Source organism: Rhinopithecus bieti, unplaced genomic scaffold, assembly GCF_001698545.2.
Source record: "Rhinopithecus bieti isolate Rb0 unplaced genomic scaffold, ASM169854v2 scaffold_21419, whole genome shotgun sequence".
NCBI classification, from domain to species: domain Eukaryota; kingdom Metazoa; phylum Chordata; class Mammalia; order Primates; family Cercopithecidae; genus Rhinopithecus; species Rhinopithecus bieti.
In genome coordinates this window covers 229,281-255,519 of record NW_016810280.1, presented here as the reverse complement: position 1 = coordinate 255,519, position 26,239 = coordinate 229,281, and the positions used below count along the sequence as shown (strand labels likewise).

The 26,239-nt window shown below is 37.0% G+C and overlaps 1 protein-coding gene across 1 annotated transcript in view; it reads right to left on the bottom strand.

The window, feature by feature from the left end:
• Positions 1-26,239, bottom strand: part of EHBP1 (EH domain binding protein 1) — a 349,810-nt gene that overhangs the window by 263,671 nt on the left and 59,900 nt on the right. The window contains 1 exon segment of the mRNA XM_017891714.1: positions 18,682-18,735. Within this exon segment, the coding sequence (XP_017747203.1) occupies positions 18,682-18,735 (54 nt within the window).

Sequence of the window (26,239 nt, the reverse complement as noted above, 5' to 3'; positions counted from 1 at the left end):
GGGAGAGGTGTTACATAGTTGAGAAAGTCATATTTTTAAAACACTCAGCTAAACTTAACTCTGTCAACTTTCAAGGTGGCATTTAAATTAAAACGTCAGCAGATGTAATTACGTAAATAGATGAAAGAACTTTGTAATACTTTACCAAGTTAGGAACTCCAAGGTCTTTTTCTACTACATATATATATGTTTTTGTCTTTCCAATGTACATTCTGAACCCTTTGCCTCCAAAAGCAATTTGAAATGGCTATGCAGTCTCACAGAGCACTCTTCTTAATGGCAACAGCCAAAAGACTACTCCATTCTATCTATTCTTGACGACTGGATATTATAAAGAGCCAACAATATCTCAAACATGCACAACTTCTAGTCTCCATAGGTGTGACTCTGGATCTAAGGTTTAACTCTTCATGATCACTAAAAGAAGAGAGCTGCCAAAGACAAGACATTTTCACAGGACATATGCTTTTCACAGTGACTCCTCTCACGTTCCCGACCACCAGTAAATCAAATATTTTTCCCACCAGAGCTAAAATATGGTAACACAGAAATTCATGCACAGATGTTTCACAGATCTCTGCTACAGCATCTAATACATCTAATAGGGTCACAGCGTGCCTTCAACATCTGCAATTAGTAATGAAGGTACTGGAACGGTATGATCTATTAGGTGTAAATTAAATATAGGTTTCTGTTAAAGATCAAGCCTTTTGGTAAAGCCTCAGAAACAGGTATGAAGAATATAAAAACAAAATTAAGTAAAATAATTTCTTAGTAATAACAAAACAATTGCTTTTCTTAAGCGAAAGGAGGCAAAAAAGCCTCTTATAAATTAGTATGATAAAGTTCAAAGGAAAAATATACAGTTAAACTGGAATTTCAAGCTTCTAGATTTCAGAAACAGGGTTATTTTAAGTGTCCTAATTTTCTAGAAAATAACAACAGGGTTTTTTTGTACATAGGAAAAGTCCATAACATGATTATTACTCTGGGTGACAGATTAATAGACATGTGCAATACCCACCCCTCCACCTATACTATCAAAGTTGAGTTCTTTTAATTGGAAGAATCTAGTTTTAAGGGAGAAAACATCACAACACACACTAATTATGACTGCACCCCCTAATGGGCAGAAGTTGGGTCATTTAAATAAGAGAAAACATAGAAATATTTTATATTGGAATAGGAAAGGCCATATAAACCTTTAAATATACACTATTTCATCGGCTAGCATATTTTAAGCAGTGTTAGAAAATATTACAGAATTATTCTATAATTATAGAAACATCATTTGCCTATGAAAAAAAAACAATCCTAAACCACTTAATTTAAAAGAGGCATTCTTTAAAATCCCTTTCCTGGCATTAAAATAAACTGTCACTAAAAGCAGAAAAAAATTCTCCCAAAGCCTTCTATCTAAAACACAATTCATATTTTGATGTAAAGAAACCATCCTACTTCATTCCCCCAAATCACAACCTTAAAGAGTTGCTACTTAAATATTAGCCAGTGCTCTGTGAACCATTTTATATTAAAATTGGATAGTTCTAAACATCACAAATATAAAAAGTATTGTTTGACACAGTGCCATTTTGATGATAAATTGCAATCTATAGCTCAAATAATTCTACCCAGGGATTAACATTTCAGAGGCTGAGCCAGAGATTATGTGTGTGGATCTTGAATTTCATCATCTCCCTTTGGCACAATAGCTTATTCTTCCTTTTTTCATCTATTCTCTCATGAAGGGTCAGGAAAGCTTAGCCTTGCTGTTGCATTCATTTCATCTCTACATTAACCAGATACCTTGCAGTCTTTAGTTCTTATGTGTTATTCCATTACAACTACTATGCTGCACTGTGCTATGGTTAATGAGGTTTGTACCAAATCAAAGGGTGCCATCAAGTGGTTATAATACTCTAAACAGCATTACACTAAACGACTATTGCAGATAGGCTTTCTTCAATATAGACAAACTTGCCATGCCTCTATGAAAGAATACATTAATGGAGCGAGAGGGTTGGGGGGGCAGCAGTGCAGTGTGGGGTGGTGCAGGAGGGACAACAGGAGTATCAATATTAATTGTTGTTTTGTATTTTCTATCCTCAGGGATTTCTTTTTCTGCATATTATATTTATAAAATATAACTTTAGAACCATTGTTAAAATTAATTATGTCAGCAGATTATCAAATGATATTTATCAGGTATAATTCAAGCATGGCAGCAGAACTGGGAAGTAAAATTTATCAGTCAAAAATCATGACTATACTGATAGGAGCTTATTTCTGAAAATAAGCAATAATAGTGCACATACTTAAAGAAAGACAGTGTCTTGTCAGATTCATTTCCTATTGCTAATGAAAACTTGCAAGGCTATGAAACAGAGCCAGTAATATTTGTTTTATTTCATACAGCCATGCCTAAGGTCTAACAAGGAACATAGCAGTTAAAGTGAGAACACATTTTCAGTTATTTAAAACTTTCAACAGTCTACTCAACAGGCTACAGGGGTCATTTAGAGTTTTGAAGATAGGAATCAAGAACTGCTCTTAGAAAACACACAAGATAACATGAAATTCAAAATTGCTCACTCTGCAGAGCTGGCCAAACTGCTGCTGCCTGCAACTATCCTGTACCAGGGAAACCTAACATACAGGCTTAAAGCATCCTCATAACTATATACTTAATTCTGCTGCAGAGAAGGCAAATTATCCAAGTTTAGAAATTAAACAAGATGTGAAAAATTAAATCATAAAAGCTAACTTAATCTTTAGAAGATTTAAGGCGCAGTACCAACATAATAGCAAACTCCAGGCTAAACTAAAAAATCTATATGATGACACTGATATATTTTCTACATAGCTATTGCAGATGGCCTACAGAAACATTTCTCATCCCACATTTTCTTCTAGAGACTTATCACTTCCCCATCAAGAGGTAGAGTCTAATTCCTCTTCCCCTTGAACCTGGGCAGGTTTGTGATTGGCTTATAGGTAACACAAAATGAAGAAGTAACACTATGTGGCAAGGCTAGGTCAAAAAGGTGATGCAACTTACACTGGAAGAGCTAGAATCGTCACGCTGGAAGTCTTTAGCCGCCATGAAAGTAGTCCAACTGCCTTGAAAAAAATTCACACTAACACACTCAAAGAGATGAAATGGAGAGGCCCTGATACCACATGAAATGACAGAGTCCATCTCATGGGCTCCAGTCCTTCCTCCCCTCATGTTCTACCCCAACCACCTCAGACTACCACTGCATAAGAGACTTCAAAGCCAGAACTGCCCAGCCAAGCCCTAATATGACTATAATCTGATCTATTTAACTAAATCACAAGTGGCAGAAAATTATCAAGTTCCAGAAGATAGTCAGCAGACTTCAATCTGCACTGCTGCACTGCTTGTAACAATATTTAGTTGGTTACATATGGGAATGCAATAGACAACTAATGCCTACAAAGCTGGAAATACAAAATGGAACAAGCAGCAGAAAGGTCAGAAAAATGAGATCACTACCTCTGATGGATGAGGAAACGATGATGTGGTTTAGAGAGAAAAAAATAAGTTTCTTAAGTTTCATTTTGGGCAAGGAGTTATATGTCCTGGAAAAGACTGGAATGGTATTACAGTAGTTTACAGCATAAGCAGAAAGTTTAAAATTATTTGAGGTCAATCCACATATACTAGAACCCAATGTAAGAAAAAGTAGGTTATACAAGAAAGGTGAAGGAGAAGACAGAATCTTAAAATGTATATTTTAATAAAAAAAGAAAATAAAATTTAAAGGAATCTGACTTGGAAAAAAATCATTGATATATCCAACTGCCTCCTGGATCTCTTTTCCCCCCAACAACCCACTCCTATCAATTCTTCCTTTGTGTTCTCTGTATTGCTTAAGAACAAATTATCTAAACATTCAAACTAGAAATCTGGAAGTCATCCTACACTCTCTGACCTCCCTTGAAATGAGTCACTAAGAAGTGATTCCACTACCTTCTACACACTTTTTAATCTTTTTCCCCTTTTCTCTGTCTGCACCTGCTAAGGCCACTGTCCTAGTTCAGGCCCATGACATCTGTTACTTGGATAACTGAATCAACTGCCTATCTGATCTCAAGCCCTTCAGTTTTGCACATTTCAATTCATTCCTTATAGAAATATCTTTTTAAACTGTGGGTTATGATCCATTAGTGGATGAAGAATTCAATTTAATGGGTTGCAAAGTCAATTTAGTGGTTTGCAACCAGCATTCTAAAACATCAGGATAGAACAGAAAATACCACAGTACATCCCACAATACTTGTAAAAGTAAGACTTGTTTCAGTTGTACACAGGTACATATGTGTGTACTAGATCATAATGCAAAATGCATTTCTTACAACTACAGTAAAAAAAAGTTTGAAAGATAAAAACTGATTATTTAAAAATATAAATCTGATATTATCACTCTGCTTAAAACTTTTCCATGCCTCGTGATAGCTTACTGGAATCATGAATCAGAATCACAGAGGGTCCAGTGAGCAAATCTACATGTTTTAATAGGTCCAGAAGTGATTCTCATAGGCAGCCAAGTTTGGGATCCACAGGCTTCTAGGATAAAGTTCAAATTCCTTGGTGTAGCACACAAGATCATCCATAGTCTTACCGAAGATGAGTAAGGGCTCATCTTGGTAGCTTCAACCCCTAGTACTCTCTTCACTTTGGGTATAAAGCTGCAACAGTTTTATCTCTGTGCCTTTACCAAAGCTATTCCCTCTGTCCTTACCTCAGACCCCATTCTCTTCATACAATTATCCGGTGAGTGAACTTTTAAAAGTCTTTCAACTCCCCTATAAAGCCTTTCCCATGCCCCTGATAGTTATGAGCACTCCTGGACGTCTTCAAGAGGCCTGCCACCTGCCTCTTTAGCATCCTCACTGTATTTTGATCATTTGCTTACAGATCTGCCTCCCTGACTAGATCAAGAACTACGTGCAGATGAAAACTTTGTCTTATTCATATCCCCAATGTTAGGAAGTAAATGTATAGCCAATATCACAGTAACCAGGATAATGAAATCCAAAAATCAATCCTTCTGTGTGACCCAACTTAAGTAGAACAATGGTCTCCTTTATAAAAAGTTCAATCTTTCTCTTCTTCAGTTTGAAAAGAAAAAAGTGTAATTTTGGAAAATATCAAAAGAGTTAGCAAGGCATATACTGTTGATTGCTTTGGCTGAAGAGATTTAATAGAAAGTAAATATATCATGATTTTAGTGATTTAATTAGGAGTTTTACATCCATTTCATGTCAATTGACCATTTTTCTAAATTTTTCCTAATTTTAAGGATAAAGGGGAAATTCTTCAAAATTATCGAGACTGATTTATTTCCAAATTCATCCTGCCCCAGAATCTGTGGAACTTTTAACTTGAAAGAGATGATTTAGGGTATCTGGCAGAAGAAATTTCTAAGCGGCGAAGAATTCAAGAGGAAGCAGAGCAAAAAATTTGGAAAATTTACAGCTTGACAATGCAATATAAAAGAAAACCCCATTTTCTGTGGAGAAATTCAAGCCAACTGCAGAAATTTGCATAAGTAATGAGGAGACTAATGTTAGTCACCAAGACAATGGAGAAAATGTCTCCAGGTCATGTCAGACACCTTCACAGCAGCCCCTCCCCTCACAGGCCAGGAGGCCTGGAAGGGAAAAATGGTTTCCTGGGCCAGGTCCAGGGCTCCCCTGCTGTGTGCAGCCTTGGGACTTGGTGCCCTGTGTCCCAGCCACTTCAGCAAGGGCTAAAAGGGGCCAACATACAGCTTAGGCCATGGCTTCAGAGGGTACAAGCCCCAAGCCTTGGCAACTTCTATGTGGCGTTGGGCCTGTGAGTGCACAGAAGTCAAGAATTCAGGATTAGAAACCTCCACCTAGATTTCAGAGGACATATACAAAGGCCTGGATGTCCAGGCAGAAGTTTGCTGCAGGGGCAGAGCCCTCATGGGGAAACTCTGCTAGGGTTGTGTGGAAGGGAAATGTCAGGTCGGAGCCCCTACACAGAGTCCCCACTGGGGCACTGCCTCGTGGAGCTGTGAGAAGAAGTCCACCATCTTCCAGACTCCAGAATGGTAGATCCACTGAGAACTTGCACTGTGCACCTGGAAAAGTCACAGAAAATAAACGACAGCCCGTGAAAGCAGCCAGGAGGGGGTCTGTACCCTGCAAAGCCACATGGATGGCACTGCCCAAGGCCGTGAGTGCCACCGCTTGCATCTGCGTGACCTAATTGTGAGATATGGCATCAAAGGAGATAATTTTAGAACTTTAAGGTTTAATGACTGCCCTATTGGATTTTGGACTTGCACAGGGCCTGTATCCCCTTTGTTTTGGTCAATTTCTCCCATTAGCAATGGTTGTATTTACCCAATGTCCATACCCCACTGTATCTAAGAAGTAACTAACTTGCTTTTGATTTTACAGGCTCATAAGTGGAAGGGACTTGCCTTGTCTCAGATAAAACTTTGGACTTAGACTTTCAGTTAATGTTGGAATGAGTTAAGACTTTGGGGGACTGTTGGGAATGCATGATTGTGTTTTGAAACATGAAGACATGAGATATGGGAGGGGCCAGGGACTGAATGATATGGTTTGGCTGTGTCCCCACCCAAATCTTATCCTGAGTTGTAATAATCTCCACATGTCAAGGGTAGGACCAGGTGGAGATAACTGAATTATGGTGGCAGTTTCCCCCATACTGTTCTTAAGAGTTCTCAGGAGATCTGATGGTTTTATAAGGGGCTTATCCCCTTTGCTTGGCACTCATTCTGTCTCCTGCCACCCTGTAAAGAGGTGCCTTCCACCATGACTGTAAGTTTACTGAGGCCTCCCCAGTCATGTGGAATTGTGAGTCAATTAAACCTCTTTTCTTTATATTATAAATTACCCAGTCACTGGTATGTCTTTATTAGCAGTGTGAGAACAAACCAATACAACCACATATCAGAGAAAAAATCTTACAATACAGAAAGATAGAAACTGCCAGATATCTCTAGGAATACACATAGCCATGTGTGAAAAGCTACACTTAAAACATTGTTGATAATTTCAGTACATATTAACTGCTAATTTCTATTGTACTTTTCAGCTATCATTATACATTTACCATAGTACATATCACCTTACTCTTGTCTTACATGTGTATCCCTCAAACCAAAATTAGTATCTGAGTGGAAATGTTCTCTTATATATAACCCCCAAAGTAGTTAAAACAGTACTAGGCTATAAATCTAGTGCTTAGGACAATAAATGTTTGATGATTGAGTGAGTAAATAAATGGTAAAATGCATGAGTTTCAGAGTTTGAAGACATGGGTTTGAGGCCAGGTTAAGCTGCTTTCTGTGTGTTCTTGGGCGAGTTACTTAATCTCGCTGAGTCAAAGAAATTATAATAACGTACACTTTAGAAATGTTTCATAAAGATGAAATGTCCCATTTTATTTGAAAAAGGTTTGTATTCTTTAACAAAACATATCAAGTATCATTTATGATTTATGAAGTTATTAATCAGTTGATATAGTTTAACTTTAAGAGGCAGGTGAAGCCAGATCTTAAAGTTAACATCACACTGGCCTAAGTAATTTTAGAAAGAAAAGTAACTGAACACATGGTTAAGTTATTACAACCCTAGAAAAATCAACCACTTTTTAAAAAGTGAAATACAGGCTGGGCACAGTGGCTCGCGCCTGTAATCCTAGCACTTTGGGAGGCCGAGGCGGGCAGATCACGAGGTCAGGAGATCGAGACCATCCTGGTTAACACGGTGAAACCCCATCTCTACTTAAAAAATTACAAAAATTAGCCAGGCATGGTGGCGGGCACCTGTAGTCCCAGCTACTCAGGAGGCTGAGGCAGGAGAATGGCATGAACTTGGGAGGCAGAGCTTGCAGTGAGCTGAGATGGTACCACTGCACTCCAGCCTGGGTGACAGAGCCAGACTCCGTCTCGGGGAAAAAAAAAAAAGTGAAATATAAAAGAAAGTAATCTAGTGAATGACATGCTGTTCCACAAAGAAGCCTCTCTTGCCTCCAGACCTCTGCTCAAGCTGCTCCAGCCACCTGAAACACCCTACAAATCCAATGCAGACAACTATCAAAAGTACTTAATCTCCTATCGGAAATCTCTCATTTGGATTTTAGGAAGGAAATACAATGCCTTTACCATATACTACAGAACACTCCCAGTGAAGTCTGAGGCAGTCTGACTAAATAATCAAACATATTATTTTTGCAGCAAAACAAATAAACATTTACACTAAGTGGAATAAATACCATGAATAGCTTCATCTCGGGTGAGGTCAGGTTTTGCCACCAAATGAATTTGAATCAAATTTCCAAAAAAATAAAAAATTATAAACATCTTAGGCAGAGATTTTGGATTCTGAAGCTACAGAAAAGGACTGTAAAACTTTATTTTTTAGGTTTCAATTTATTTATCACTTTCAATAGAAAGCCTACCCTAACTCACCAAGACTGCATTAAGTACTCTTTATATGGGAATTTAAAACATCCTAAACTTAATCTTCATAGTGGTTGCCTGTTTCCCCACTCCAGACTGTAGGATACTGGAAGTCAGAGACCACACCGTTTCCACCATTACATTCTCAGTATGTAGCAAGTATCTGTCACAGGGTATCTATTTATTAAATACTAGTTGGATAAATGTGCAATTATGAGTAATAAGGAATCCTGTGAATTTTCATACTATTGCAGTACTTGATCTGTAATGTATTATCAACATCAAATAAAGATGAATCTCCAAATACTGAACAGGGACAAAACTCAGAAAAACAGAACCAGAAAACAAGAAAACTGTAATAGTATGAAAACAGTGCTCTGTTGCTAAAAAAGATGGAACTTTCCCTTAAAATGTGTTAGCTAGGACATTTCACAAATTAAACTGCTATGTGAAATAAATTATCTGGCATGTAATTTTTATTTACTATTTTAACATAGAGTTTCTTGCATTACACAATGATAAATACAGTACAGCTGACAGGCTCAAAGCATGCATGATCATTCTTAGGCATACCTCTTTTTTTTTTTTTTTTTTTTTGAGACGGAGTCTCGCTCTGTCGCCCAGGCTGGAGTGCAGTGGCCGGATCTCAGCTCACTGCAAGCTCCGCAGCTCCGCCTCCCAGGTTTACGCCATTCTCCTGCCTCAGCCTCCCGAGTAGCTGGGACTACAGGCCCCCGCCACTTCGCCCGGCTCATTTTTTGTATTTTAGTAGAGACGGGGTTTCACCGTGTTAGCCAGGATGGTCTCGATCTCCTGACCTCGTGATCCACCCGTCTCGGCCTCCCAAAGTGCTGGGATTACAGGCTTGAGCCACCGCGCCCGGCCTAGGCATACCTCTTTTTTTAAGTGCAACAAAAGTTTCTCCATTATTTTCTTTAAAGTTAAAGGATCATTTGAGAATAAAGGAGATGGGATTTTCCTCTAGAAGCACAATCTGAAAGATTTCTGAATTAAAACAGCACATTAAATANTTACAGGCTTGAGCCACCGCGCCCGGCCTAGGCATACCTCTTTTTTTAAGTGCAACAAAAGTTTCTCCATTATTTTCTTTAAAGTTAAAGGATCATTTGAGAATAAAGGAGATGGGATTTTCCTCTAGAAGCACAATCTGAAAGATTTCTGAATTAGAACAGCACATTAAATACTGAACATTAAAGGAAATTAAGGAGGAAAAATATATATATATATATATATGAAATTTCTCTGAAATGTAACCAAAATAAGACTTAGTTAGCTAAAAATTTTTCATTTAACTCCTAGTCATATCTATTATACCCTGCCTAATTTACACAGACAGCCAGTCACCATTCCCATAATCATATACAACAGAAAGCTGACAGGATAATTAAAAGACTAAAAAAATCTGTATGAACTATCAGCTTCCTACTCTTAAATCAGGAGTTTAATTCTGAGGAGGTTATAAGAAAAGCTTTGTTGCTTCTTAGATAGCCATTTTTTTTCTTTGTAGAAACAAGAATAGTATCACTTTTCAAGAATCAAGATAATATTGAACCTGCAGCCTAAGAGGTCAGAGAGATCATCTAAAAGGCAGTTAAGTTAAAAAAAAAAATCATTTGCTGGTAGATCACCTTTTCTGACATGCCAGTAACTCTTAACCACGTTCTTAAGTTGATGATGTTCAAGTGGACTTCATTATTTATAGAAGAAATGATATAATATCTGAAATTTACTTTAAATCTGGTAAAGCAAACAACAGAAAAGTAGAAGAATTGATGAAATAAGTTTGAAAAAAAATACTGAAGATTATTGAGCTGGGAGACGTGTACTTAGAGGTTTAGTATATTATTTCTCCTATTTTGTGCATGTTTGAAAATAACCAAAAAAGTTAAGTTGAAACTACAAATAAAACACTGGCTCTTGATTAGATTTATCCAAATTGCTACATTTGTATGAAAGACAAGATGACAGAAGTCCTCTATACATTGCTTTCAAATTTCTAAACTATTTAGAAATCCAAAAGGGTCTAAGACTCTGGGACTGTAAGAAAAGAACACAGTTGAGAAGTTTATACCAAAAGAATGGCCTAAAAGAGATCTAACAATACAGCGATCTTTGATTCATCATTCAAATGTATTCTGGTTAGTGCTGTGTAGAACAATACTCTCTCAGCAAGTAACTATAAGCACATGAATTTTCTTGCCATTTAGCAAGAATGAGATAATTCACGTTCTTCCTTGACGAAACTGCAGTGAATAGGGTGAGAAAAGGACTGGTTTCCCTACACACAAAGTTGAATGAACTACAGGAAAAATAAAAGTTTAATGTATATATAAATAGTATATAATACTAACAAATACAGATAAATGGGCATTACTGACTAAACCATTCTTAATTATTGGATTAATAGAAGAACAAAAAGTGGAGTATGCTGCCTAGTGGAAGTTTGATTAGGTTCAAGTAAGTTAACTGGGCCACATTTCCAGAGGAGGTGGTACATTAAACGGAATGCTATAAACAGGACTATACTAAGGGAAATGCTGCCATACCCTGAAAAGGCTGAGCCATCTCTGATTGATGCTTACATTATAAATTGCCTCCACGGTGGAGGAGGGGTACTGCTAAAGTTTGTGAGATGGTATTCTCATATGTACTAGACACTCTTTAGACCTTTGGAAATGTATTCTTGAAAGGCTTGGAGCTGAAAAGATAATCCCAGTTTGGAGCTACAGGAGAAAGTGCAAGCTACAGTTCCTGAAAAAGATATCCAGTCTTTCCCCAGACACTGAAATGAGATGCCTTGATTGAGGTGACACAGAAAGAAAAACAACTAAAGGAGAGAAGCAGCATTTATATGCTTTTTTTCTCTGAAAGAAAAAGTAGATTTATCAGAATTGTTATTTTGCGAGATCAAGAGACTGACTTGATTTTGGAGAAGGATTCAAACAAATTTAATAAGGTCAGAAACGTTGTGATTTTATATTGTTTACACTGTATTATTTGAGCTATTATATCATCTCTATTCTTGGTATAATCTTGTCAGGTGAGTTTGGTTGGGCAAGTAATCCTGTTCAACATAATCCAACAAAAGAAACAAAGCAGAAGAGCATTTACACTACTGCCTTGGATTTTTTTTTTTTTTTTTTTTTTTTTTTTTTTTTTTTTTAGTCAGGGTCTCACTCTGTCGCCCAGGCTGGAGTACAATGGTACAATAAGAGCACATTACAGTCTCAACCTCCCAGGCTCAACCAATCCTCCTGCCTCAGCCTCCTGAGTAGTTGGGACTACAAGCACACATCACCACAGTCCAGCCATTTTTTTTTACTTTATGTAGAGAAAAGGTCTCACTGTATTATATTCCCCATGCTGGTCTTGAACTCCTGAGCTCAAGCAATACTTCCACCTCGGGCTCCCAAAGTGTTAAAGATTACAGGCGTGTGCTACCAGGCCCAGCCATCTGCCTTGGAATTAACATAATTAATTTAGCCCATCGCCATTCATTTAAAAGTCTTCTGGAGGTAACATCAAACAAACAGCAATAAAAAAAGGGACTGGAGGAGCCGAACTTCCCATCTCACAGGTCACAGTTGGAAATAGTGGGAAAGACTGGATAGTGAATAGGTAGCACCAAGAAAACACATTTTGATACCCCACTGATCTCCTCCATGGAGGAGACAGAAACAAGTTAATCATATGCCTATTATTACATTCACTGGGTTAACAGTTACAAAACAAAAGCAGATGTCTATTAATCTTTAACGGGGGAGCTCATGTTTTCTCTTGGTTTTGTTTTTCCTCTTTCAATTACTTTTGCTCTAAACTCACCATTGTTTCTCTTGCCTTTATCTTTCTTTCAGTCCTGATATTTCTCTCCTCTGCTTAGAATGCCTTTTTTTTTTTTTTGCCTAACTTCCTTTTTTCTTCAAGATTAAACTCTGCCTCCAGGAATTATTCCCTGACTCTGCCCTCCATTACTGTCCTGTAGTACCCTATGAACTTTTTTTTTTCCTTGCAGTTCTTTCTTTATCTCTCTGACACTTCACTACTTCATAAGCTTCTTGAGGACAGGTTATCTTACATCATCAAATGTAAGTTTTCATTGGTTTAAAGATGATATATCATTATTTTATACAGCAGTAAGAAAGCAAAAAAAGAAAAAAACACTGCCAGTTGTAACTGTGGGACATCCTAGATGTAAGATGATCCCAAGTTCACAGAAAAAAATGTGGGAGAAAAAACCATGAATCTCAGAATCAAAATTCTGCATGTCTTAACTGACTTTGTATCTTCAATAACCACCAAATGTCTGGGCATATAGAAAATTCATATTAAAATATTGCAGAATGGTTGAATAAATTAATGAATGGATTCAATCTGATTGGTGCCTTTCATCAATATGCTTTTAATGTATTAAAACAATGGAATCAGAAAAATAAAATTTTTTAGATTTTAAAAACCAAAACCAGCTGGGTGTGGTAGCTCATGCCTGTAATCTCAACACTCTGGGAGGCAGAGATGGGAGTACTGCTTGAGTTCAATGGTTCAAAACAGCCTGGTCAACAAAGGGAGACCCTGTCTCTACAAAATAGAAAATTAGCCAGGTGTGATGGTGTGCATCTGTAGTCTCAGCTACTGGGGAGGCTGAGGCAGGACGATTGCTTGAGCCCAGGAGTTCAAGGTTGCAGTGAGCCATGATCATAACACTGCACTCTAGCCTGGGTGACAGAGCGAGACCTTGTCTCAAATGTAAAAACAAGAAACTAAAACCTATGGATATAATTTACAAATGTAATGGTTCTGGATTTAATTGGGTAATCTAAAACACCAGGAAGAGAAAAAAGTTTGTTTTCTAAATATAACTGTTGTGGCTTCATATTTTTTAAAAAACCCTACAATGTCAATTGTCTGGATGAACAGATGTTATTCTATTACAGTAGATAAAAATGAAACACAGTGTTTTATAGTATCCATTCTTGATTATCTACACTAATAATAAGGAAATGGATTGTAAATAATCCAAAAGAAATACTTGTTCTTAATCCTAGATTAAATTTATAAGGGAAAGATATCCTAAATCAAGAGATTAAAAAAATATATTTTAAGCTTAGACCAAGTGAGATGTTACAAGTTGCTTTGCCGTTGCTTTGAGATAACAGTAAAGTCTAGAAATCATTGAGACGTGTAAGTGGTATAAAGGAGTGGAAAACTATAATCCTGCAAGAATAAAATTTAGAAATCTAGTTTTCTTTCCTTTATATTTTTCTATATCCTCTAGAAAGGAACATTATAAAAATAGCTACTCCTTATCAAGCTAGATGCTTTACATACATTATTTCCAATCTTCAATAACGTGTGAAGTAGATATTAATACCACCATTTATACATGACTACATAGAAGCTGTGAAATATTAAATGATTTATCTAAGGTTGCATAGCCAGTAAGTGGCAGAACCACCTCTAAAATTTCAACTGTAAAGTTTCTGGTCCAAAGAAGAAAGGTCGTACAAAACAGAGAAATCGGAAACAAGAGAACCCACAAAACGAAAATAGCATTATCTCAATTTGCACAAAGAAGCAGTAAGGTTGCCTTGAGGAAAAATATTAAGAATTCTAGTGACTGATAAATTCTAGAATTCCATTTTATAATGTCTAACAATAGTCAAATAACCCTTCAAATAACTTCTAGACTGTATATAAGTAAGAATTAAAGACTACCTTCACTAATCTAATGCATATATTCTTCACAGGCTTACCACTACAGAACACTGATTAAAAACTTCTCTATGATTCTACAATTTCAAATGATCTCTTTTCATCTTTCTTATTAAGATAGCCAGTTATTACAGTAGGGGTTAAGGGCAAAGGCTCTGGAGAAAGACAAGACTGGATAAAATCCCAACCTGTTAGCTATATAACTGGGGGCAACTTACTTAACTCTCTAAACCTCACTTTCTTTACCTGTAAAATAGGGTTATATTTGACTCATACCAGAGTTCTTATACTGAGCAAATGAGAAAATGTGTATAAAGCATTCTATTATACATAGTACCTGGTACATAGTAAGGGTCCAATAAATTTGTTACAGTGATATGTATTTGGAGAACTTCTGTTTTATTGAGATATTTTATATTAAAGGTAACTTCACTCTTTGTTACTAATGCTACTGTTGAACATTATGGTTAAAGTCTCCACATTTCTTTATTAACTGTGGGGTTGTAACACAATGTACAAAGAAAAGAAAGATATTAAAATTCCATGCAAAGAGCATACGTTTTTAGTGTCAGGACAATGTACCAACAGAATTTCTAACAAAACCCAGATTTTATAAGACAAAGAGAAGAACTTTAGCTCTTTGAAATTCACTAATTCTTTTGTATGAAATGTGAAAGTACATTAAATGTAAGGGAAAGTATAACATTTTAATGTGTACATGATGATCTGCAAAAGTCAATTTCATCATTCACCACTGAGGGGAGCTATAACCTAGGAGAGGTTTATATAGAATGCCAAGGTTATTTTAAAACTTTCCCATATCTTACAATATTCATTTCATCAGCTCTCTTATTAAAATATGTTTTAAATAAATTTGACAAGCATACCCCAATTCTCTTTTGGAGACCTTAGAAATAATAAGGTGGCTCATTATAACTGTGTAATCATAAAGACGGGGGATCCTTATCCCTCTTCCTTTTTTCTCCATAGCATTTATGTAACCTACTATACGTTTAGCATACATTATGTATTTATTTTATCTAACATACTAAATCATATATTAATTTTTATCCTCTCACACACACACGAGTGTAAACTACATGGCAAAGAGATTTGTTGACTTATCTGATTTGTTTTGTTTTGTTTCATTTGAGATAGGGTTTCACTTAGTCATCCAGGCTGGAGTGCAGTGTCACAATCACAGCTCACCGCATCCTTGACCTCCTGGGCTCAAGCAATCCTCCCACTTCAGTCTCCTGAATAGTCAGGACCACAAGCATATGCCACCATGCCCAGCTAATTTTTTTTTATTTTTTATTTTTTGTAGACTGAGTCTCCTTTGTGTTGCCCACGCTGGTCTTGAATCATCTGTTTTACACACTATTTCCAATGCCTAGAAAAGTACCTAGCACATAATATATGCTCACTGAATACTTAACTGCTGAATGAATGAATACTGAATCATCTATTTAAAAGGTTAAAAATCTCTCATTAGATTATGTCAAGTAAAGCAAACTGCTAACACTTGAAAAATGCAATGTCTACTTATATCAAATTTTGGTTTAAAGAAAATGTCTAAGAACTTTTTTTTTTTTTTTTTTGAGACAGTCTTGCTCTGTTGCTCAGGCTGGAGTGCAGTGGCACAATCTTGGCTCACTGCAACCTCTGCCGCCCAGGTTTAAGTGACTCTCCGGCCTCAGCCTCCTGAGTAGCTGAGATTACAGTCATGCGCTACCACACTTGGCTAATTTTTGTATTTTTAGTAAAGACGCAGTTTCACCATGTTGGCCAGGATGGTCTCCAACTCCTGACCACAAGTGATCCACCTGCCTTGGCCTCCCAAAGTGCTGGGATTACAGGTGAGAGAGACCATGTTCAGCCTAAGAATATTTATTTAATCCCATAGATGGTAATACAGAAAAATCTCATGAGATTGGCTTATTTAAGCCCAATAAAGTTGATCAGAAGAGCTTCTACTGTAACAGCATATGGATCCTTCACAAGCTGTTTTACTGCCTCTAGGGTCTACTTTTCAAATTTTCTTCAGTATAGTTGATGGATGTTACTCATATTCTTCTGTTTTTTTTTTTTTTTTTTGAGATGCAGTCTTGCTCTATCACCCAGACTAGAGTACAGTGGCACGATCTCGGCTCACTGCAACTTCCATCTCCCTGGTTCAAGCAATTCCCCTGCCTCAGCCTCCCAAGTAGCTGGGATTACAGGCGCACGCCACCAAGCCCAACTAATTGTTTCGTATTTTTAGTAAAGACGGGGTTTCACCATGTTGGCCAGACTGGGCTCAAACTCCTGACCTCATGCAATCTCCCTGCCTTGGCCTCCCAAAGTGCTGGGATTACAGGTATTCTTCTCTTAAAAAGAGTAATTCTTACAGGATTTATAACAGTTCACAGAGTTTAACTATACCATTCATTCACTCACTTCTTCAACAAATATTTATTGAGAAGCTACTACCCCAAAGGTAGTATGGTTTTTTTTAAAAAAAAAATTGTGGTAGATAGAGAGATAAATGAAATAAAACTTTTCCCTTGTTAAATCTACTTATGCAAGCAGGGGTCCTGTACACATCTCAGAAAACTGGCCTAGATTTTCCAGAGCAGTTAAAAAGAGTTAATACACCTAGAGAGAGAAAAAAAATTATTCTCAAATCTCACTATACAGAAGTTGATATTGGCAGAAAGAAACTAATGTCCTCCTGAAAACTAAAGAGGGAGAACTACCCTATTCTCGTCTATCTTCCAGGTGAGAATACAGCACTTCCTTTGTTTTGTTTGTTTTGTTTTAGGTTTAATTACATAAATGTATCCTTTTGGTATAGTTCATAATTTATGATAGTTGCCCTAATTTAGAGTATATAAATTAGTGTATTCTCTTGAGTTAATGTATTTCAAATGCTTTGGTCATAACATGTGCATCTGTGCTCTTTCCCATGCATTAAGAAGATAGCAATTTCACAATCCCTCTGAAGTCTCATAACTTTATAATATGAAAGTAAATCTATAATGCAACCGATCTCACTACCAAACTTCTCAGCTCTTTAGTTCTAAACATGACCCAGTTACTGCTGGGGAATAAACAAACAATTCCTTTTGTCACTGAGATACATAACAAAGTCAGGCATCAGAAGGAAGAACATGACACAAAGCATGTGATAAGCCTGTTACAGATATGTTTTAGAACTTTAACAATTATGATGATGAATAGTCATGATAATGATGGCAATGGTAAAAGCTAATATTCACTTAAAATTATTTAATCTTTAAGCAACCCTACAATTTTATGAGTGAGAATTTAAGAAATTTCCCAATGATCACAGAGCTTGTAAGTAGAAGAGACAGGACTTGAAATTAGGTCTATCTGACTCCTGTCATTTATATTATTTTCAATAGATTTTTGTGAATCTAATAAATTAATTAATGTTTGGAGAGAAGGAATGTTAACATATTTTCCATTTCATCTTATGTCCACTCCTTTATCTGACAGATTTTCCAAGAATTCCAAGCCTATGTTATTAATCATCACTGTATTTGGATGGCCTGTCTTCTTTAATTCCCAGTAAGTAAACACTCATTGAATACCTACTATATGCCTTCTAGTCACTTGGGATTCCACAATATGTAAATTAACTTAAGATGATTATTAAGGTACCAATCTAGGATCTCTCAACCCAAATAAAGAGTTAAAACACATACTTTATTTATTTATTTATTTATTTTTCTTTTTCTGAGATGGAGTTTCACTCCTGTCACCCAGGCTGGAGTGCAATGGCACAATCGCGGCTCACTGCAACCTCTGCCTCCCTGGTTCAAGCGATTCTCTTGCCTCAGCCTCCCGAGTAGCTAGGACTACAGGTGCCCGCCACCATGCCCAGCTAATTTCTGTATTTTTATTAGAGACAGGGTTTCACCACTTTGGCCAGGCTGGTCGCAAACTCCTGATCTCAGGTGATCTACCCACCTCAGCCTCCCAAAGTGCTGGGGATTACAGGTGTGAGCCACCACACCCAGCCCACATACTTTGGTTTTAAAGATTTCGAAGGTCATTCAGGGTTTAATCCAACACATGTTTAGCTAAGTATCTGCTATATGATAAGCACTATGCTAGATGCTGACAGATAAAAAGATGAATAAGACATGGGCTTGCCCTTAAACCCCAAACAGAATACATACACACACATACATACACACACACACACACACACACATACACACACACACACACACACACACATATAATTTGGTATTAAAGACTTACAGTGTTAATAAAAGCATTTCTTACAAATAATTTTGTTACTGGTTATCATTTCATTAAAAAAGTTCTAAAAGTTAGAAATCACTATTTTCTTAAGGTAACATTTTTCCTACCACCAAAATGCCAATGTACCTTAATAATGCATATATAAAGTTGAAAATGTGAAAGGCGAAGGAATTTGCCATTAGCTTACATTTTCTATGACGAATGTCCACTCTTTGTCTTCAAATTCTTCCGCGTGAGGATCCTGTAACAAAAGCAAAATATGAAACTGAATTGAAATACATGTCTTTAGTTCAATAAATTCAATTAAGAAAATACATATAGCCTTGTTTTAGCTTTTACTAGCTTTTAAAATGGAGAGGCAGAATAGTCTACTCTTTTCTTTTGCATTATTTTATTATAATTTTTCTAACTTATATTTTAGGTTTGGGGTATATGTGCAGGTTTGTTACATAGGTAATCTCAAGGCACAGGAGTTTGCTGTACAGATTATTTTCTCACCCAGGTATGAATCCTAGTACCTAACAGTTACTTTTCCTGCTTCTATCCCTCCTCCCACCCTTCACCCTTCAACTTCCAATAGGCCACAGTGTCTGTTGTTCCCTTGTGTTCATGAGTTTTCATCACTTAGCTCCCACTTATAAATGAGAATATGCAGTATTTGGTTTCCTGTCCCTGCATTAGTTTGTTAAGGATAATAGCCTCCAGCTCCATCCATGTTCCAGCAAAAAGTATGACCTCATTCCTTTTTATGGCTGCATAATATTCCATGGTATACATATACAATAGTTTCTTTATTCAGTCTGTCACTGATAGGCATTTAGGTTTATTCCATGTCTTTGCTACTGTGAATAGTGCTGCAATAAATTTATGCGTGCATGTTTCTTTATGGCAGACTGATTTATAGTCCTCTGGGTATATACCCAGTAATGGGATTGCTGGGTCAAATGGTCCTTCTGCCATTAGCTATTTGAGGAATTGCCATACTGCTTTTCACAAAGGCTGAACTAATTTACATTCCTACCAACAGAGTATAAGTGCTCCCTTTCTCCACAACCTCGCCAGCATGTTATTTTTTGACTTTTTAATAATAGCCACTCTGACTGGTGTGAGATGCTATCTTGTGATTTTGATTTGCATTTCTCTAATGATCACTGATGTTGAACTTTTTTTTCATATGCTTGTTGGCTACATGTATGTCTTTTGAAATGTGTCTGTTCATGTCATTTGCCCACTTTTTAATGGGGTTTTTTTTTTTTTTCTTGTAAATTTAACTTCCATATAGATACCGGATGTTAGACCTTTGTCAGATGCATAGTTTGCAAATATTTTCTCCCATTCTGTAGGCTGTCTGTTTACTCTGTTGATAGTTTCTTTTGCTGTGCAGAAGCTCTTGTTAAATTAGATCTCATCTGTCAACTTTTGCTTTTGTTGTAATTGCTTTTGGTGTCTTTGTCATGAAATCTTTGCCAGCTCCTATGTTCAGGAACGTATTGCCTATGTTGTCCTTCAGGGTTTCTATAGTTTTGAGCTTTACATTGAAGTCTTCAACTCATCTTGAGTTGATTTTTGTACATGGTGTAAGAAAGGGGTCCAGGCCGGGCGCGGTGGCTCAAGCCTGTAATCCCAGCACTTTGGGAGGCCGAGACGGGCGGATCACGAGGTCAGGAGATCGAGACCATCCTGGCTAACACGGTGAAACCCCGTCTCTACTAAAAAAAAAAATACAAAAAACTAGCCGGGCGAGGTGGCGGGCACCTGTAGTCCCAGCTACTCGGGAGGCTGAGGCAGGAGAATGGCGTAAACCTGGGAGGCGGAGCTTGCAGTGAGCTGAGATCCGGCCACTGCACTCCAGCCCAGGAGACAGAGCGAGACTCCGTCTCAAAAAAAAAAAAAAAAAAAAAGAAAGGGGTCCAGCTTCAGTCTTCTGCATATGGCTAGCCAGTTATTCCAGCACCATTTATTGAACAGGCAGTCTTTTCCTCATTGCTTGTTTTGTCAGCTTTGTCAAAGATCAGATAGTTGCAGGTGTGTGGCCTTGTTTCTGGGCTCTCTATTCTGTTCCATTAGTCTACATGCCTGATTTTTACCAGTACCATGCTGTTTTGGTTATTATAGCCTTCAGTATAGTTTGGAGTCAGGTAGCATAATGTTTCCAGCTTTATTCTTTTGGCTTAGGATTGCCTTGGTTATTCAGGCTTTTTGGTTTCATATGAATTCTAAAAAAGGTTTTTCTAGTTCTGTGAAGAATGCCATTGGTAGTTTGATAGGAGTAGCACTGGNAAAAAAAAAAAAAAAAAAAAAAGAAAGGGGTCCAGCTTCAGTCTTCTGCATATGGCTAGCCAGTTATTCCAGCACCATTTATTGAACAGGCAGTCTTTTCCTCATTGCTTGTTTTGTCAGCTTTGTCAAAGATCAGATAGTTGCAGGTGTGTGGCCTTGTTTCTGGGCTCTCTATTCTGTTCCATTAGTCTACATGCCTGATTTTACCAGTACCATGCTGTTTTGGTTATTATAGCCTTCAGTATAGTTTGGAGTCAGGTAGCATAATGTTTCCAGCTTTATTCTTTTGGCTTAGGATTGCCTTGGTTATTCAGGCTTTTGGTTTCATATGAATTCTAAAAAAGGTTTTTCTAGTTCTGTGAAGAATGCCATTGGTAGTTTGATAGGAGTAGCACTGGATCTGTAAATTGCTTTGGGCAGTATGGCATTTTAATATTTGTTTTTCCTATCCAGTATCATCTCTGATTTCTTTGAGCAGTGTTTTTTAGTTTTCATTATAGAGATCTTTCACCTCCCTGGTTAGCTGTATTCCTAGGTATTTTATTATTTTTGTAGCAATTGTAAATGGGATTGTGTTCCTCATTTGGCTCTCATCTTGGCTTTCATTGGTGTATAGGAATGTTAGTGATTTTTATACATTGATTTTGTATCCTAAAACTTCACTGAAGTTATTTATCAGCTGCAGGAGCTTTTGGGCTGAGACTATGGGGTTTTTTAGATTAGGATCATGTCATCTACAACGAGGGATAAACTGACTTCTTCTCTTACTATTTGGATGCCCTTTATTTCTTTCTCTTGCCTGATTGCTCTGGCCAGGACTTCCAATACTATGTTAAACAGGAGTGGTAGAAAGGGCATCCTTGTCTTGTGCCGGTTTTCAAAGGGAATGCTTCCAGCTCTTGCCCATTCAGTATGATGTTGGCTGTGGGTTTGTCATCGATGGCTATCATTTTGATATATGTTCCTTCAATACCTAGTTTTGAGAGTATTTAACACAAAGGGATGTTGAATTTTATCAAAAGTCTTTTCTGCATCTATTGAGATAATCATGTGGTTTTTATCTTTAGTTCTATTTATGTAATGAATCACATTTATTGACTTGCATATGTTGAATCAACTTTGCATCCCGAGGACTAAGCCGACTTGATCGACTTGATCATGGTAGATTAGCTTTTTGATGTGCTGCTGAAATCAGTTTGCCAGTATTTTATTGAGGATTTTTGCATTGATGTTAATCAAGGATATTGGCCTGAAGTTTTCTTTTGTTATATCTCTGCCAGGTTTTGCTGTGTCTCTGCCAGGTTTTGTTATTAGGATGATGCTGACCTCATAGAATGAGTTGGGAAGGAGTTTCTCCTCCTCAATTTTTTAGAATAGTTTTGGTAGGAATACTACCAGCTATTCTTTGTATAGCTGGTAGAATTCAGCGTGAATTCATCTGGTCCTGGGCTTTTTTTGGTTGGTAAGCTATTTATTACTGATTCAATTTTGAAGTTTGTTATTGGTCTGTTCAGGGAATCAATTTCTTCCTGGTTCACTCTTGGAAGGGTATATGTGTACAGGAATTTATCCGTCTCTTCTAAGTTTTCTAGTTTGTGTGCAAAAAGGTGTTCATAATAGTTTCTGATGGTTATTTTCATTTCTCTGAGGTCAGTGGTAACAGCCTCTTCATCATTTCTAATTGTGTTCATTTGGCTCTTCTCTCTTTTCTTATTAGTCTAGCCAGCAGCCTATAGATCTTTATTTTTTCAAAACACCAACTCCTGAATTTGTTGATCTTTTGAATGGGTTTTCATTTTCTATTTCCTTCAGTTCGGCTCTGATTTTGGTTACTGCTTGTCTTCTGCCAGCTTTGAAGTTGATTTGTCCTTGCTTCTCTAATTCTTTCAGTTGTGATGTTAAGTTGTTAATTTGAGATTTTTCTAACTCTTTGATATAGGTATTTAGTGCTTCAAATTTCCCTCTTAACATCGCCTTAGCTGTGTCCCAGTGATTCTGGTCTGTTGTATTATTGTTCTCATAAGTTTCAAGTAACTTCGTGATATCTGCCTTACTTTCATTATTTACCCCAAAGTCATTCCAGAGCATGATGTTTAATTTCCATGTAAATGCATGGTTTTGAGTGATTTTCTTAGTCTTGACGTTGTTGGTTTTTTTTGTTTGTTTGTTTGTTTGTTTGTTTTTTTGACAGAGTCTTCTTCTGCTATCCAGGCTGGATTGCAGGGGTGTGATCTTGGCTCACTGCAACCTCCACCTTCTGGGCTCAAGCAATCCTCCCACCTCAGCCTCCTGAGTAGCTGGGACTATAGGCACACACCACTGTGCCCAGCTAATTTTTTGTATTTTCAAAAGAGACAGGGTTTTGCCATGTTGCCCAGGCTGGTCTTGAACTCCTGCCTCAACCTCCACAGTGTTGGAATTACAGGTGTGAGCCACTGCACCTGGTCCATTTTTTGTATTTTTTGTAGAGATGGGGTTTCACCATGTTGCCAGGCTTATCTTAAACTCCTTGGCTCAAGCGATCCACCCACCTTAGCCTCCCGATCCTCCCACCTCAGCCTCCCAAAGTGTTGGGATTGCAGGAATGACCCACAGTGCCTGGCCATACCCTACTCTTATAATATTTCCATAATTTATTTAAATTATAATAATTATTTAATATTAAGAAATCCTCTATTTTTGTTGATGCATATCATTATCTTTCATCACTGCACCTACCTAATCAGAGACACATAAACCAGTAAATGGACTATTAAGAAGCAGTTTATTAAGATATTAAATGCTAATATAAAGCTCTGCCTTCATTTTTATGCCTGTATATATCTTAAAAGTTACCATTAGAGGCAAAGTTGTCTTCAGTGCAGAGGTTAAATAAACAGCTGGAATTTCAAAACACTAAAAGAGACTTGATAATCTAGACAAAATGGCAAATCAGCAGGGCTACTGATACCCTTCCTCTTACCTCTCCCTCATTAACCTCAGAAATGCCTTAGAAACCTGAGAAAGGGTAATGGATCCTACAACCAAATGCAACTTTTGTTGTTGTTGTTGTTCTTCAACTGAAGCACACTTTTGCAAGCATTTATTTGAGAAACATTTATTGGGGACTTAGTATATAAGGGACTGTAGAAATGTTACATGGATTCAAAGACAGTTGTCCTTGCCTTCAAAGACAAACACAATAGTTCTAAATTCAAATAAACGTATGATGAATGAAATAAATGATTTTACCAGAGATTAGAAACGACACACTACTTCTTACAAGAATGAACAAGAGAAACTTCATGAGAGAGAAAACATCTGGGCTGGGTGGGATTACAAAGGATTCCCACAGATTTTGGAGTCAGTAAAGGCAAAAGGCAACAAAGTATAAGAAACAGAGAAAAGTAGTGCGGTCACATTACACGCCCATTTAACTTACTCAAGTTCACTCCATGTATCAGAGGTGAGGTAGGAATGGAGGTATCAAGAAAATGAGAGAGTATCTCAATAAAGCATGCTTTTGGCTCAACACTGCACTCTAAGATTGAGCACACATGGATGGGAGATGGGCTCTGATATTTCCCCACTGGGTCTCTCAGGTCCCATGCGTCTCATAGAGAAACATTTATGATTGATTCCACTTTGGTCTATTAATGATCTTCTATTTCTATTACCATAGTTGAGTTCATACCTAGGCTATTTCAAGATGAACGTGACTGGAGCACTCTCTCAGTCTCTTTGATCTCCATTAAATCTTGTACACAGATTAATTTTCCCAAACCACAGCTCTGACCGTATCAGTACCAACTCAGATTTCTTTAACAACCCTTACAACTTATGAGATAAATTCCAAACTCCTTAGTTACTTCGTCATGTCTGTTTACTCATTTTCTAGTATAATAGCATGGCAGCTGGTTGAGTTTGAGCTGTACTGAAGCAACTATTTTTATGAGTAAATTCACATAGGTAGGATAAAAATCTGCCAAAAGAAGTTTCTTTGATGGTGGTGAACAGGGAAAGGGTAGAAGGAAAAGGGAAGTAGAAAACAGTACTTAATGTTTGTTTCCTCAGCTGGCTCTGCCTATAAACTGGGTTTATGGAGAAAAAGAATTGTAAATAAAGGTTGAAAGAGCTTTTCCATGATGCACTTAGGGCACAGAGACCAAGTAATACAGTGTGATGCAATGCAGGGGAGACATCATACCATTCTCCCTGCCTCTCCCTCCCGTCTCATTTTGTATTTTGAGGAATGCAGCACAGCTCCAGCACAGTTAGTATCAAAATAATAATATATTTACTGAGCACTCACCATGTCCCAGTTCTTGTGCTAAGTGTTTTACTCATTATAGCAACCTATGAGGTAGGTACTATCTTCATTCCCATTTAACAGAGCAGAAAAACGAAAACTAAGAGATGCAGCTTCCCACAGTGCACAGCTAGTGTTTAAGCTATGTTGCTGTTTCAGGTCTGTCTGACTTTTACCCACTTTGTTGGTTCAGTGTAGGCACTGTGCCCCCAGGATCTAGAAAAGTACCTGGCACACAGCAAGGTTCTCAAAAATACTGGATTAATGAAGTAATGAATTAATCTTATAAATTAATATATATAATATAGATTATATAATATATAATACATATATATTATATATCTTATAAATTGATATTTAACAGCACCATCTACGTATGACATACATTAACTCTTAAAGCAATGAAATATTTTTTAAAGCATAGATAATGTATTATTCCTAAAATAATTTTAGCAAAGAATAATTTTAATGAGACCAAAAGCACATCTGATAGGGCCAAGTGAGTAAAAGATGTAAAATAAGCAGCAATGATGTTCATTTCCAAGGCACTTAAAAATGATATCTCTACATAATTAACTATATTACTGACCAGACAAAAACATTTGTAATGAGAATTGCTTCTAGCGTAATTCAATTAAGCATTTTTTTACATCCTACTCTCCCTCTACTGTCTCCTTTCTTAGCACTGCACTAAAGAGAAAAATTAAAAATAGCTTGAAGAGCCATTGTCCTTCTCAAAATCCTAAAAGTCTTTTAAAGAAAAAATTTACTAGAAACAGCTATTTTCAATTTAACTCAAATATCAAAAGGAGGCTAAAGAAATTAATTTTGGTTAAATGACAGAAAATCAAACATATTGATAACTATCTTAAAATGCACCTCCTCTATGAGCATACCTCTGTGTATGCTACTCACTAAGGACAAAAAGGGTGCAGAGCAGTCCTTTCCTATCTGCAAATTTCAAGATTAAGTGAATTACGAGATTTAATACAAGTTTTAAAAGAGAGAAAATGTGAAGTTTTCACTTGAATATTTTAAGTGTTGTTCAAAACAAAATCCAAAATTACCATGAACAAATGAAAAGTTACTCCATTTTGTTGTTTTACTTTTCTGCTTATCTGTAAGAATTCTGGGAGGATGGAAGGAGTCAGGAAGATGAAAGTATCTGCTCAAAATA